General features: G+C 42.0%; 1 protein-coding gene across 1 annotated transcript in view; it reads left to right on the top strand.

Annotated features, from left to right (window-relative positions):
• Positions 1 to 15,501, top strand: part of ERBB3 (erb-b2 receptor tyrosine kinase 3) — a 141,018-nt gene that overhangs the window by 77,993 nt on the left and 47,524 nt on the right. The window contains exons 3-4 of the mRNA XM_075336986.1: positions 389 to 575; positions 1,932 to 2,057. Coding sequence (XP_075193101.1) covers positions 389 to 575; positions 1,932 to 2,057 — 313 coding nt within the window. The remainder of the gene's footprint in view (positions 1 to 388; positions 576 to 1,931; positions 2,058 to 15,501) is intronic.

The following is a 15,501-nucleotide window of genomic DNA, read 5'->3' as shown; positions in this document are numbered from 1 at the left end:
ACATACCTGCACCCTTCATTCATTGGTGGGTCCCAGCTGCCATCTTCTACAAGGGCAGCCTGACCCAATGCTGAATTTATGGTTTGTTTGCTTTTGATTAATTCATTAAAAGTAAAAAAGGTACTATCATGGGGACTTTGTTGGTTTCCTGAAGTTTCCTATCTTCCTATCTGTAGGAAAAACATTTAAGAATGAAAATTAACCTTAAAAGAAAATGTAGTAATTAATATTAACTGTCAGCGACTGGTAATACTGAACTTTATTTTTTCATTCCATAAATGTTCATAGTTGTTTTCATGGACTTAATATCTGCAGTGTAATCAGTGATTTAATTGTGATACATTTAGAATTGCTGGAAGTAAGACGTATTTCTCTTCTTTCCTTTCAGTCCATACGTGAAGTGACTGGATACGTGCTGATCGCTTTGAATATCTTTACCTATTTGCCACTAGAGAATCTGCGGGTCATTCGAGGACAGAGTCTTTATGAAGACAAGTATTCACTTTACATGATACTTAACAATCAGGTTAATGGCACCCGTGGTATCCAGAAGCTGAGCTTCCACCATCTTACAGGTATATTTCTAGTTAGCTGATGAGAACCCATCTATAGCAGAAACGTGGTAATGGACACAAAAGCTGCAGACTTGCGGAGTGTTACATCTCTCCACACTGATGGATATATCACTGTACACAGTGACCAAAGCCCACCCATAAATACGTGAAAAAAGATAAACCTGTGATAATAAATAATACTAATATAATGTTATCCCTTGTCATGTACATACAGAAAAAAGGGGTAGAAACAGAGCCACCTAGTCTGTGGCATGTGCCTGGCACACCAGTGGAGGCCTTTACATTACAATTCCCATGAGCTGTAATACCATATTCGGCCTTTGACAAGAGTGGCACTGTTTTGTTTTTTTATGGGGGGGTGGAATAAACAAATGCTTTATTTTCTGCACAGTCCTATTAATGTCTATATATCTTTCATTCCACTGTAGAGTGTAACAGTCCATTACTTCACTTCCCAACCCCTCTCTCATGCCACAATTCATGTGGACCACAAAGTTACATTTTCTGCTATCATCATATTGCGTAAATTAGGTGTATAATAGGCCAACCTCAGAAGAAGTGATACAGGGACCTTTAGACTTTTCTCATGCATTCAGCGTCCATTAAAGTGTGGAGAAATCCCGAACCTATGCAGTAGAATAACGTTCTTCTGATCTACATGTAAAGCTACAATTGGACTTGGCCTTTCCTCTTTAGACTGTTGTTCTCCAGGCATCTATTACTCTGTCAATTAAAGCTTGGGAGAATTAAAATAATTTAATTACTGTGATTTTTAGGAGGGAGAAAAAAAGACCATTGTTCTAAAAATAAGCTGCGTTCCCAGAGCAGCGACTGATTGAAGGGACCAATTGACTTCCCAAGTGGGGAGAGCCTGCAATAATCAACTCATTGGCAATCACGTCCTCCAGCTCCCCCTCCATGTGGCCAGTCCTATTAGTTAGACTAGCCGTACACTCCCTAATGTTGACCCCTCTACATGCTCCTTACTCTTTCCCGCTTGAGAAACTCCCTTCTGGACTTTAGCCTTTTCTTTCGGTATTCATTGCTTTACTACTGGTGGAGCTGTGCCAACACTATTGTGTTTTCGTCTCTATCGGACAAACAGATAAAATAAGAACGTCTCTATCTTTGGATAAGCGCACTGGTTATACTGGTTTGAAACTTTAGCAAACAAAACCTGTTCACAAAAGAGCATGCATTTTTCACATATGAACAGAACAAATTAAAATGTCAACACTTCTATGTACAGGATGGTAGGTAGAGACTATCCTGATTTACACCTGTCACCTGCATGCCCCCAAATGGAAACATTTACATGATTTTAATGTCATGATTTCTTATTGTGCCTGATTTCAGAGATTCTAGCGGGAGGCGTTCATATAACGAAGAATGAGCAGCTGTGTTACACCGATACCATTGACTGGAAAGACATCATACGAGATCCAAAAGCTCAAGTTGAAATTACTGACAATGCTGAAAACTGTGAGTTCTGCTTCACTGGATGATTTGTAACTTGTATCTGACATGCAGATCGATTTATAGAACTTACCATATTTTTGGACTATAAGCCGCACCGGACCATAAGAAGCACCCTGGTTTTAGAGGAGGAAAATAGGAAAATAAAATTTTAAGTAAAAAAATGTGGTCATGACACACGAGGATCTGCTGCTTACACTGTTATGGGGGTAATGTCCCCAAATTCTCTACTAAGATCCCCATCCCCCATCCTTGTATATATGTCCACCATCCTGGTATAGCCCCCATCCTGCTATACACCCCCATCCTGATAAATACCCCCATCCTGCTATATACCCTCATCCTGGTATATGGCCTGTATCCTGTGGCACACAAAAAAAATAAACATTTATACTCACCTTAACTCACTCCACGTAGCATCACTCGTCTTCCTGTCTGTGTCAGCAGCAGCGCTGCTGAAGTGTGGAGCCGTCACCATTCTCTGCAGCATCGCGATGTCCTCCTGTCTGCCTGTCCACTGATGTGTATGGAGAGCGGTGCGTACAGGGATCACGTCATCGCTGTGTGCGCGCTCTCCACACACATCAGCGGACCAGCAGACAGGAGGACATCGCGATGCTGAAGGGAACAGTGACTGGTGAGTATACCGTACTTATTCACTGCCCCCCGTGCTGATGATGATGCGCAGAGGGCAGTGAATATAGCGACACATGATCACTCCATTCTGTAGTTGCCAGGGGAGATCACGTGGGCCGGCTCCCCCGCCCATCATCCCGCCCACCTGTCAGCGCCGGCTTCAGCTCTGAGAGATGATGGGTGGGAGGATGCATGCATATGAAAGGAGCGGGCCCACGTGGTCACGGCAGGCGCTGCTACAGCCTGCTCATGCCACCGATGACCTGCTCCACCGCAGCACCCTCATTCCCAGAATATACATATAGTTGTGCGCTCACTCTAATTTCGTACATTTTTTAGAGGTGCTAGTGTGGGGATATGAGAATCCCTGGAATATAAATATAAGTATAACACCGCACACTCTCTATTTAGCAACAAGTTGCAAGAGACTCATTCCCTGCAGCCATGCAATACATTCAGACTATAAGACGCACCCCCCACTTTCCCCCAACATTTGGGGGAAAAAGGTGCGTCTTATAGTCTGAAAAATACGGTACTTTCCATTCACCCTTCTTTGGCTCTTGCCTATAAGCTTTATTATTTCCTGCCACGAGTAAGAAAAACAGGGAGAATGCACCCAACTCACTGGTCGACACAGACAGAAGAGGGCCCCTGGGCAAGATCCGTAAATGGGCCCTTTAATGTAAAGTAGCTCATCATACTGCACAATTCTACCTGCTTCGTGGATAGACGTGGCTTCCTTACCTCTTGGGCCCCTATGCGGCTGCACAGGCTGCACCAATGATAATTCCGCCCCTGACCCAACTACATATGATCTTCAGTATCCAAACCAGGATTGTACCTGAGTGAGCCTTATTATTAGGGAGATGGTTTGGGGCATGTTACCCCTGTTTTTAGTGCAGGGGGATTCTCAAGTTGCCACTGTTCTGTAGCTACGGTAATTAGAAACAGCACCAGGGCAGCAAGATGCAGTGATTGAAAGAAAAACAACTATACAGCTTATTATTGATATATTTTAAATTGTTTATTAATATTATCTATGTATAATAATGAACATATTGAATAATGAATATATTGTATTGTGGGATTATATGTCCGATATATAAGGTATACACTCAGGATCTGACATAAATTTATGATAGATGCAGCACTCAGCTTTTTCGGAACTCTCATAGAGCGCTACCTCTCCATTCATAGCAGTGTGAGACCAGGCTCCTTTACTAAATGGAATCTGTCACCAGGATTTTGCTACTTAATCTGACCCGGATTCCAGCAATGTATCACTTAGCTTACTGGTTACAGCAGTTGGGATTAAATTAAAGTTTTCTCTGCCGCATATTTAGAAGTGCTCTCAATGCTGAGCCCTATATAACCTCTGCCACACCATTGAGTGACAACTTTGTGTGCACACTGTATATTCACAGAAAGCTGTCTACCAGAGCAGGAGGACCAGATAGCACAAGACACCTAGTCCTTTACTGATTATATATATATATAGATAGATAGATAGATAGATAGATAGATAGATAGATAGATAGATATACACACAGTACAGACCAAAAGTTTGGACACACCTTCTCATTCAAAGAGTTCTCTTTATTTTCATGACTGTGAAAATTGTAGATTCATATTGAAGGCATCAAAACTATGAATTAACACATGTGGAATGAAATACTTAACAAAAAAGTGTGAAACAACTGAAAATATGTCTTATATTCTAGGTTCTTCAAAGTAGCCACCTTTTGCTTTTGATTACTGCTTTGCACACTCTTGGCATTCTCTTGATGAGCTTCAAGAGGTAGTCACCGGAAATGGTTTTCCAACAGTCTTGAAGGAGTTCCCAGAGATGCTTAGCACTTGTTGGCCTTTTTGCCTTCACTCTGCAGTCCAGCTCACCCCAAACCATCTCGATTGGGTTCAGGTCTGATGACTGTGGAGGCCAGGTCTTCTGGCATAGCACCCAATCACTCTCCTTCTTAGTCAAATAGCCCTTACACAGCCTGGAGGTGTGTTTGGGGTCATTGTCCTTTTGAAAAATAAATGATGGTCCAACAAAATGCAAACCGGATGGAATAGCATGCCGCTGCAAGATGCTTTGGTAGCCATGCTGGTTCAGTATACCTTCAGTTTTGAATAAATCCCCAACAGTGTCACCAGCAAAGCACCCCCACACCATCACACCTCCTCCTCCATGCTTCACGGTCGGAACGAGGCATGTAGAGTCCATCCGTTCACCTTTTCTGCGTCACACAAAGACACGGTGGTTGGATCCAAAGAGCTCAAATTTGGACTCATCAGACCAAAGCACAGATTTCCACTGGTTTAATGTCCATTCCTTGTGTTCTTTAGCCCAAACAAGTCTCTTCTGCTTGTTGCCTGTCCTTAGCAGTGGTTTCCTAGCAGCTATTTTACTATGAAGGCCTGCTGCACAAAGTCTCCTCTTAACAGTTGTTCTAGAGATGTGTCTGCTGCTAGAACTCTGTGTGGCATTGACCTGGTCTCTAATCTGAGCTGCTTTTAACCTGCCATTTCTGAGGCTGGTGACTCTGATAAACTTATCCTCTGCAGCAGAGGTGACTCTTGGTCTTCCTTTCCTGGGGCGGTACTCATGTGAACCAGTTTCTTTGTAGCGTTTGATGGTTATTGCCACTGCACTTGGTGACACTTTCAAAGTTTTCCCAATTTTTCGGACTGACTGACCTTCATTTCTTAAAGTAATGATGACCACTCGTTTTTCTTTACTTAGCTGCTTTTTAATTGCTATAATACAAATTCTAACAGTCTATTCAGTAGGACAATCAGCTGTGTATCCACCAGACTTCTGCACAACACAACTGATGTTCCCAACCCCATTTATAAGGCAAGAAATCCCACTTATTAAACCTGACAGGGCACACCTGTAAAGTGAAAACAATTTCCGGTGACTACCTCTTGAAGCTAATCAAGAGAATGCCAAGAGTGTGCAAAGCAGTAATCAAAGCAAAAGGTGGCTACTTTGAAGAACCTAGAATATAAGAAATATTTTCAGTTGTTTCACACTTTTTTGTTAAGTATTTCATTCCACATGGGTTAATTCATAGTTTTGATGCCTTCAATGTGAATCTGCAATTTTCAGAGTCCTGAAAATAAAAAAAAGTTTTGAATGAGAAGGTGTGTCCAAACTTTTGGTCTGTACTCCATGTGCCTACTTGCCTTAGTTGTCTGTAGATAGATAGATAGATAGATAGATAGATAGATAGATTGATATGATATATATAATATATATACAGTTAGGTCCAGAAATATTTGGACAGTGACACAATTTTCGCGAGTTGGGCTCTGCATGCCACCACATTGGATTTGAAATGAAACCTCTACAACAGAATTCAAGTGCAGATTGTAACGTTTAATTTGAAGGTTTGAACAAAAATATCTGATAGAAATTGTAGGAATTGTACACATTTCTTTACAACCACTCCACATTTTAGGAGGTCAAAAGTAATTGGACAAATAAACCAAACCCAAACAAAATATTTTTATTTTCAATATTTTGTTGCGAATCCTGCTCAATTGAGTTAAGATCTGGTGATTGACTTGGCCATTGCAGAATGTTCCACTTTTTTGCACTCATGAACTCCTGGGTAGCTTTGGCTGTATGCTTGGGGTCATTGTCCATCTGTACTATGAAGCGCCGTCCGATCAACTTTGCGGCATTTGGCTGAATCTGGGCTGAAAGTATATCCCGTTACACTTCAGAATTCATCCGGCTACTCTTGTCTGCTGTTATCTCATCAATAAACACAAGTGACCCAGTGCCATTGAAAGCCATGCATGCCCATGCCATCACGTTGCCTCCACCATGTTTTACAGAGGATGTGGTGTGCCTTGGATCATGTGCCGTTCCCTTTCTTCTTCAAACTTTTTTTCTTCCCATCATTCTGGTACAGGTTGATCTTTGTCTCATCTGTCCATAGAATACTTTTCCAGAACTGAGCTGGCTTCATGAGGTGTTTTTCAGCAAATTTAACTCTGGCCTGTCTATTTTTGGAATTGATGAATGGTTTGCATCGAGATGTGAACCCTTTGTATTTATTTTCATGGAGTCTTCTCTTTACTGTTGACTTAGAGACAGATACACCTACTTCACTGAGAGTGTTCTGGACTTCAGTTGATGTTGTGAACGGGTTCTTCTTCACCAAAGAAAGTATGCGGCGATCATCCACCACTGTTGTCATCCGTGGACGCCCAGGCCTTTTTGAGTTCCCAAGCTCACCAGTCAATTCCTTTTTTCTCAGAATGTACCCGACTGTTGATTTTGCTACTCCAAGCAAGTCTGCTATCTCTCTGATGGATTTTTTCTTTTTTTTCAGCCTCAGGATGTTCTGCTGTACCTCAATTGAGAGTTCCTTAGACCGCATGTTGTCTGGTCACAGCAACAGCTTCCAAATGCAAAACCACACACCTGTAATCAACCCCAGACCTTTTAACTACATTGATTACAGGTTAACGATGGAGACGCCTTCAGAGTTAATTGCAGCCCTTAGAGTCCCTTGTCCAATTACTTTTGGTCCCTTGAAAAAGAGGAGGTTATGCATTACAGAGCTATGATTCCTAAACCCTTTTCTCCGATTTGGATGTGAAAACTCTCATATTGCAGCTGGGAGTGTGCACTTTCAGCCCATATTATATATATATATATATATATATATATATATATATATATATATATATATATATATATATATATATATATATATATAATTGTATTTCTGAACATGTTTTTGTAAACAGCTAAAATAACAAAACTTGTGTCACTGTCCAAATATTTCTGGCCCTGACACTATATATATATATATATATATATATATAATCTCTAAATCATAGCCTGTGGAGATTCAAGACTACTCCTCTGGGGAACCCTATCCCTATAATATTAGGGGTTGGTGCTGTTATCCAATATAGATCAGTGGGTGTCTTTTCTTTGTTTTTTTTCTTTTCTTTTCTTTTATAGTCCTGAAAAGGATCCATTGACGCTGAAAGACAAGTGCGGCATCTTAACAAACCAGGCACCTGCAAAATCTGAAAATATATGATAGATTTTCAAATACATTGCATGAAACAAAACCCCACATGTTTATAAATAATATAAAATCAAAATATTTAATTAAAATAAAAAATATCTAAATGTTTCAAAATGAATTTCGGATACTTCTATTCACACATTTATTACATGGAAAAGAGTTTGTCAAGGTTTATTATTGCCAGTAAGACTTCTCTAGAAAACAGGGCAGAGGGCAGTGCGTTCGGGTGAGTGCATTTATTGCCGGCTACGGTTACAGCCGTTGGAATATAATGGTAACAGTACAGACCTGGAGTTTATACACAACACTGAGCCGGTTACTATGTATCCCTGAAGTGTCTGCGGCCAGTACTCTTCAGAGCTTGGCAGTTTCACTTGGACTAAGTCCAGATGTCTTATCAATAAGATTAGAACTGGCCGGGGAAAGCTTTCAATAGAGAAACGTGCAAATCTTCATCTGCAGGGCTAGGTGTTAAGGGAAATAACCTCCGCCCTATGTTACTGATTTGTACAAAAGGTGTATTTGGTTTCCATGTCAGGAACCTGGGCAATGTATGAAACTCTATGCTCCCTCGTATCTACACACCTCTGTTTGCTTTCTTTATAACGTACCTCTACTTTGGCGCTGCATTGCACAAATGAAAAACAAATCACTGAAATCACATTTCACTAACATACGGTAATCAACTGTCCACGATCAAAACACCTGATTCTCCCAAATCATCCCAGAGCTTCAGTATGCATTAGTCTAAAAGGTACTAATGGCATGGCGGCTGCAAGTTCTTCTAAACAGTGACTGTTGTTTTAAAAAAAATAATAATTCTTAAATCAATAGTACACAGGAAAATAAAAAACTGTGAAATACATCTTATTAGAAAAAGCCATTTCTTTTTTCCTCCTGAACCCATCTTTCATTCTCAACAATCTCAATTCACGTGTAAAATGTGTCTTCAGCAAGTACAGGCTTTCCCATTACTGAGAGAGGGGGTGACGGTTGGTGCTCATAAAGTTCTATGGGGAACTGTAACTGTCATTTCAGGAGAACTTGCAGCAGAATCTCTGTCTGCCTCTAGTTCTTCCTCCTGCTCCTCCTCTTCCTTTTCCTCCTCCTCCTCCCTGTATAGAAGTTTAAAAGCACCAACTGTTGTTTCCTCTCTCTAATGGCAAAAATCTATCTTCACTGAAGACAGGTTTTACCCATGAATTGAGAATGAACGATCAGTTCAGGAGGAGAAAGAAGCAGATTTTTCTGATATATTACAAAGTTGCTTTTTTCATGTGTACTATTTGTTTATAAAATAAAACTTAAAAACACCGGTTACTCTTTAACCTCTTCATGACCTTTGATGTACCCATATATCATGGTCTGGAAGGGGTTCCCGATATATGACATATGGGTACATCATGGCGATCATGCTGGGCACAGGAGCTGTGCACCCGCAATCACCGCCGGGAGCGCAACTTTATTGATAGCCAAGCTTCCAGCTGTCACAGTAAGGGACTGTGCCCGCACCACCCCTGGCTGTTTAACCCCCTGAATGCCATGACCAAAAGAAATTGCAGCATTTAAGAGGCAGTGAGACAGAGTATACTCCCTCTACCACCTGATCAGGACCCCCTTGTCCCAATCATTGCCATGGCAACCCGATATCACAAAAGAACATTCAGTTTTGCTAGCTACAGTGCCTACAAGTAGTATTCAACCCCCTGCAGATTTAGCAGGTTTACACATTCGGAATTAACTTGGCATTGTGACATTTGGACTGTAGATCAGTCTGGAAGTGTGAAATGCACTGCAGCAAAAAAGAATGTTATTTCTTTTTTTATTTTTTTTTTTAAATTGTGAAAAGTTTATTCAGAGGGTCATTTATTATTCAACCCCTCAATCCACCAGAATTCTGGTTGGTTCCCCTAAAGTATTAAGAAGTATTTCAGGCACAAAGAACAATGAGCTTCACATGTTTGGATTAATTATCTCTTTTTCCAGCCTTTTCTGACTAATTAAGATCCTCCCCAAACTTGTGAACAGCACTCATACTTGGTCAACATGGGAAAGACAAAGGAGCATTCCAAGGCCATCAGAGACAAGATCGTGGAGGGTCACAAGGCTGGCAAGGGGTACAAAACCCTTTCCAAGGAGTTGGGCCTACCTGTCTCCACTGTTGGGAGCATCATCCGGAAGTGGAAGGCTTATGGAACTACTGTTAGCCTTCCACGGCCTGGACAGCCTTTGAAAGTTTCCACCCATGCCGAGGCCAGGCTTGCCCGAAGAGTCAAGGCTAACCCAAGGACAACAAGGAAGGAGCTCCGGGAAGATCTCATGGCAGTGGGGACATTGGTTTCAGTCAATACCATAAGTAATGTACTCCACCGCAATGGTCTCCGTTCCAGACGAGCCCGTAAGGTACCTTTACTTTCAAAGCGTCATGTCAAGGCTCGTCTACAGTTTGCTCATGATCACTTGGAGGACTCTGAGACAGACTGGTTCAAGGTTCTCTGGTCTGATGAGACCAAGATCGAGATCTTTGGTGCCAACCACACACGTGACGTTTGGAGACTGGATGGCACTGCATACGACCCCAAGAATACCATACCTACAGTCAAGCATGGTGGTGGCAGCATCATGCTGTGGGGCTGTTTCTCAGCCAAGGGGCCTGGCCATCTGGTCCGCATCCATGGGAAGATGGATAGCACGGCCTACCTGGAGATTTTGGCCAAGAACCTCCGCTCCTCCATCAAGGATCTTAAGATGGGTCGCCATTTCATCTTCCAACAAGACAACGACCCAAAGCACACAGCCAAGATAACCAAGGCCTGGTTCAAGAGGGAAAAAATCAAGGTGTTGCAGTGGCCTAGTCAGTGTCCTGACCTTAACCCAATTGAAAACTTGTGGAAGGAGCTCAAGATTAAAGTCCATATGAGACTCCCAAAGAACCTAGATAACTTGGAGAAGATCTGCATGGAGGAGTGGGCCAAGATAACTCCAGAGACCTGTGCCGGCCTGATCAGGTCTTATAAAAGACGATTATTAGCTGTAATTGCAAACAAGGGTTATTCCACAAAATATTAAACCTAGGGGTTGAATAATAATTGACCAGCACTTTTATGTTGAGATTTTATTAAAATTTAACTGAGCAACATAACTTGTTGGTTTGTAAGATTTATGCATCTGTTAATAAATCCTGCTCTTGTTTGAAGTTTGCAGGCTCTAACTTATTTGCATCTTATCAAACCTGCTAAATCTGCAGGGGGTTGAATACTACTTGTAGGCACTGTATGGTGGGCTGTTAGACCATGCCTGCAGCATGGTATAAAAGGCATTCTGTCTGTGTCACACTGACAAGTGTAATGCATTGCCATGCATGTGCATGGCAATGCCTTATACCAGAGTTCAGACTAATAAAAGTTAATGCCCCATAGGAGAGTAAAAAATGTAAAAAGACATTTTTTTAAAAATCCCCCAAAAATGAACAAAAAACTGGAAAACAAAATTATACCAATAAATATGTATATTTATGTAAACACAAAAATAAACAAAAGAGTATTTGGTATCATCCAGAACAACCCGATCTATAAAATTGTCACACTATTTAACCGCTTAAGTAAACACTGTTTATGGTAAAATGGTAAATGCTTACATGGTAAAATAAAATGCTCTTTCATCATAATCTGAAAAAAGTAGAATAAAATGCCATCAATTCCTTTTCTATAAAGTTGTTTTTATTTTGTAAAAGCGGCAAAACATAAAAAAATTATATAAATGTTGTAATTCTAGTGAACCGAAGAATAAACCTGTCTTGTCACTTTTACCAAACAGTGAATATTGTATAAAAAAACAAAACTATTCCTGAATTATTTCATGTTCATTTCGCCTCCCAAAAATTGGAATAAAAATTCCAATTTCGCCTCCCATTTTGCTTCCCAAAAATTGGAATAAAAATTGTCCAAAAAAATTGTGCCCAAAAATAGTACCAATAAAAATGTCAACTCACTCCACAAAAAATAAGCCCTCACATGCCTATTGTCAAAAATTTGGAAAAATTACAGCCCTCAAATTATGGTGATGCAAAAACTTTTTCTGTAAAAAAAAAAAAAGTGTTTTTTCAGTGAGTGATAGTACCCAAACATAAAAAAATCCATATATAAATCTGGTATCTCTGTAATCGTATTGACCCAAATAATTAAAGCCGGTTAATCACTTATACCGCACAGTGAGCGGCATAAAATATAAATAAAATTAATTATTGACCTGCTGTTGGTTTATTAATTCTTCCTCTCAAAGATCACAGCTCTACAGTGAGCGCTTACACCGGGGATTATAGTCACTATAAAGAGGCAGAGGGAGTCATTTTGGACTATGTCTGCCTATGATTCTGCGGTTTCTGTCTTTTTAAGTGTTTATAAAAGCATGGTCGGCCAGTTTTGTACACTTCTTAAATGGACAACGCTGAACAGAGGCCAGACAGAGTCTAGAGTAACTCTGATGTCTCATTATAGTGAATGGATTGCTCGTGGGTGTCATCTGAATCACGTCATTCAGAGATTTAGATGGAAACAGAAATGTAAGTGCTCAGTGTAGAGTACAGAATACAGGATAAATATGATTTAAAATGATATGTAAAATATCCCAATAAAAACTTAAACACAATCCACAAAAAAAAAGTCCCTGCTCAGGTCTGTCATTGGAGACATAGGGGGCTTCCATGTTACTGGTAACAAAAAGACTCTGGAAAAGTAAAAAAAGCAATCCAGCAAATTCTGCGTTCGCAAATCCAAATGCCCACCTCCCTTCTGAGCCCCACGGTGTGCCTAACCACGTCTAATCTCCAAATGTTTGGCATTACTGTAAAGAGGAGAGCCTGTTTAATTTACAGCATGCGTGTCTCCAGAAGCACGAGCCACGTACAGTGTAGTAACCATTACAAAGTAATGGGCACTAAAATGTCAGATTTGCAATTTTCACTCAGGAACATTGCCATGTCTGCTTGTTTCTGGAAAACGCCTATCGCCACTATACCTGGAGATAAATGCCCAGAAGAATTTAACATCCAAAATGGAATCATTTGAGGGGTATTCTGCTCTTCCGGCACTTTAGCATCTCTGTACATGGAGCCTGAAAACTATTCTAGTAAAATCCTTGCTCCAAGGGTCAAACAGCTTTCTTTCCCTCCTGAGTCTTATGTAGCTAAGCAGTAGTGTACAGCCAGTATGAGTATGATGCGGTATCCACCGCTGTCTGTGTTGCTCTGTGGATACCATGTCATAGGCTAGGTTCGAACACTGCGTCTTTTTGACGCTGCGTTTTTGTGCGTTTTTAGCCGCTAAAAACGCACCTGCGTCGAAAAAACGCATCAAAAAACGCATGCGTTTTTGCCGCGATTTGGTGCGTTTTTGGCTGCGTTTTGCTGCGTTTTTGATCTCTGCGTTTTGCTGCGTTTTTCCAATGCATTGCATGAGGGGAAAACGCAGAAAAACGCAGGAAAGAACAGACATGTCCATTTTTTTTTTTTAACTCAAAAACGCAGGTAAAAAAAAAAGTTGTGTGCGGACAGCAAAAATGAAAACTCATAGACTTTGCTGGGGAAGCAAAGTCCTGCAGTTTTAAGGCCAAAAACGCACCCGAAAGACGCGCAAAAACGCACTGTGCGCACATAGCCATACTCTGCTTACGTCGCTCACCACGCTACCTTATCTCCTGAGGACCTCTGTGCACTTACACTGATGAAGGTCATTTAACCAACAAATCTGTGCTTGTGCTAGTCCTACAAGGTTTTTTTTTTTTACAATAAAAAGAACTGTTCACCTTGATCCTGAGTGCCAAGTATCTACATTTGCTTTTCCGGCATGTCAGGGGCTCAGCTAATGTGACATGTCACTCAAAAACCATTCCAGCAAACTCTGCACTATAATTTTGTGCTCCTTCCCTTCTGAGCTTTGCACTGTGCTTCAGGCCCCCTTCACATGCACGTGTCTCCGGTACGTGTTAGGTCCGTTTCCGTATGTACCGGAGACACGGACACACGTACTCCAATGTTATTCAATGTATGGAGTAACACGTGCGTTTTTCCATAAGGTGCATGTGTCCATGTGCGTGATACGTTTGTTTGTCCATAAAACACGGATGCATGTCCTTTTTTTTTTTTTTTTACGGAACGCGCACACACGCACCCAATGAAAGTCTATGGGTCCCTGAGCCCACGTACGTGACACGGATGCATCTCCGTATGGTCCGTGTACGTTTTGTGCTTTTTTGAAGCGATGTCGGTCAATCTTTTTTTTTTCTGTGTATGTCAGTCAATCTCCCTCAGTCTGTCGGTCGGTCTCTCTGTCTGTCAGTTGGTCTCTCTCTTGTCTGTCCCTCTTTGTCTGTCGGTCAGTCTCCCCCCCCTCTCTCATACTCACCGTTCCCCGATCACTGCCGCGACGCTGCACTGCTGTTAAAAAAAACTCCGGCGGCTTTTACTATTTTGAAAAAGCCGGCCGCTCATTATTCAATCTCGTATACCCTGCTTTCCCCGCCCACCGGCGCCTATGATTGGTTGCGGTGAGACACGCCCCCACGCTGAGTGACAGCTGTCTCACTGCAACCAATCACAGCCACCGGTGGGCGTGTCAATATCAAGCAGTAAAAAAAATAAATAAAAAAAAAAACAACATGCAGTTCCCAATTTTGATACCAGCCAAGGTAAAGCCAAACAGCTGAAGGCTGGTATTCTCAGGATGGGGAGCTCCACGTTATGGGGAGCCCCCCAGCCTAACAATATCAGCCAGCAGCTGCCCGGAATTGCAGCATCCATTAGATGTAGACTGTACCCGGCTCATCCCGATTTACCCTGGTGCGTTGGCAATCGGGGTAATAAGGAGTTAAGGGCAGCAGCCCATAGCTGCCACTAAGTCCAAGATTAATCATGACAGGCGTCTCCCCGAGATACCTTCCATGATTAACCTGTAAGTTAAAGAAAATAAGCACACACAACGAAAAATCCTTTATTTGAAATAATAAACAAAAAAAACCACTCTCGTTCACCACTTTATTAAGCCCCGAAAACCCCTCTAGCTCCGGCGTAATCCACTGAGGTCCCACGACGCTCTCAGCTCTGCTACATGAAGGTGACAGGAGCTGCAGTAGAACACCGCCGCTCCTGTCAGCTCCACGCAGCAACTGAGGTGAGTAGCGCGATCAGCGATGATGTCATTCAGGTCACTTGAGGCCACCACTGGATCCTCCAACTGTGACAGAAAGCCGCCCGAGTGACAGCGATGAAGTCACAGGTGAGTTGCAGTCTCGGGTGGAGGATCCAGCTAGCCGCGGGTAACCTGAGTGACAGCAGCACTAATCGCGCTGCTCACTTCAGTCACTCAAGGGATTAGCGGTCACTGGTGAGTCCTTCACAGGTGACCGCTAATAAGTATGTGTCACAGACAGAGCCGCGGGATGACAATGAAGTCGGGTGAAGTTCACCCGAGTTCATTCTCCTTGCTTTACGCTGTCTGTCTGCTGTCAGCGGGCACAAAGCAACGTCATTGTGCATCACACACGGAACATTTCACATGGACAACACACGGACATTACACTTACGTATCTCACGCACACACGGACATTCCACACATGGCTAGCACACAATCACACGGATGTCACACATACCAGAAAAACGGACAAAAAAAAACGGAACACGGACCCGAAAAACGGCACGTAAGACACGCACGTGTTTTTTCACGGACGTGTGAAGGGGGCTTCAAACACAGTTTTTAACC

Source organism: Anomaloglossus baeobatrachus, chromosome 2 (genome assembly GCF_048569485.1).
Source record: "Anomaloglossus baeobatrachus isolate aAnoBae1 chromosome 2, aAnoBae1.hap1, whole genome shotgun sequence".
NCBI lineage: Eukaryota > Metazoa > Chordata > Amphibia > Anura > Aromobatidae > Anomaloglossus > Anomaloglossus baeobatrachus.
This window is presented reverse-complemented; position numbering and strand designations above follow the sequence as displayed.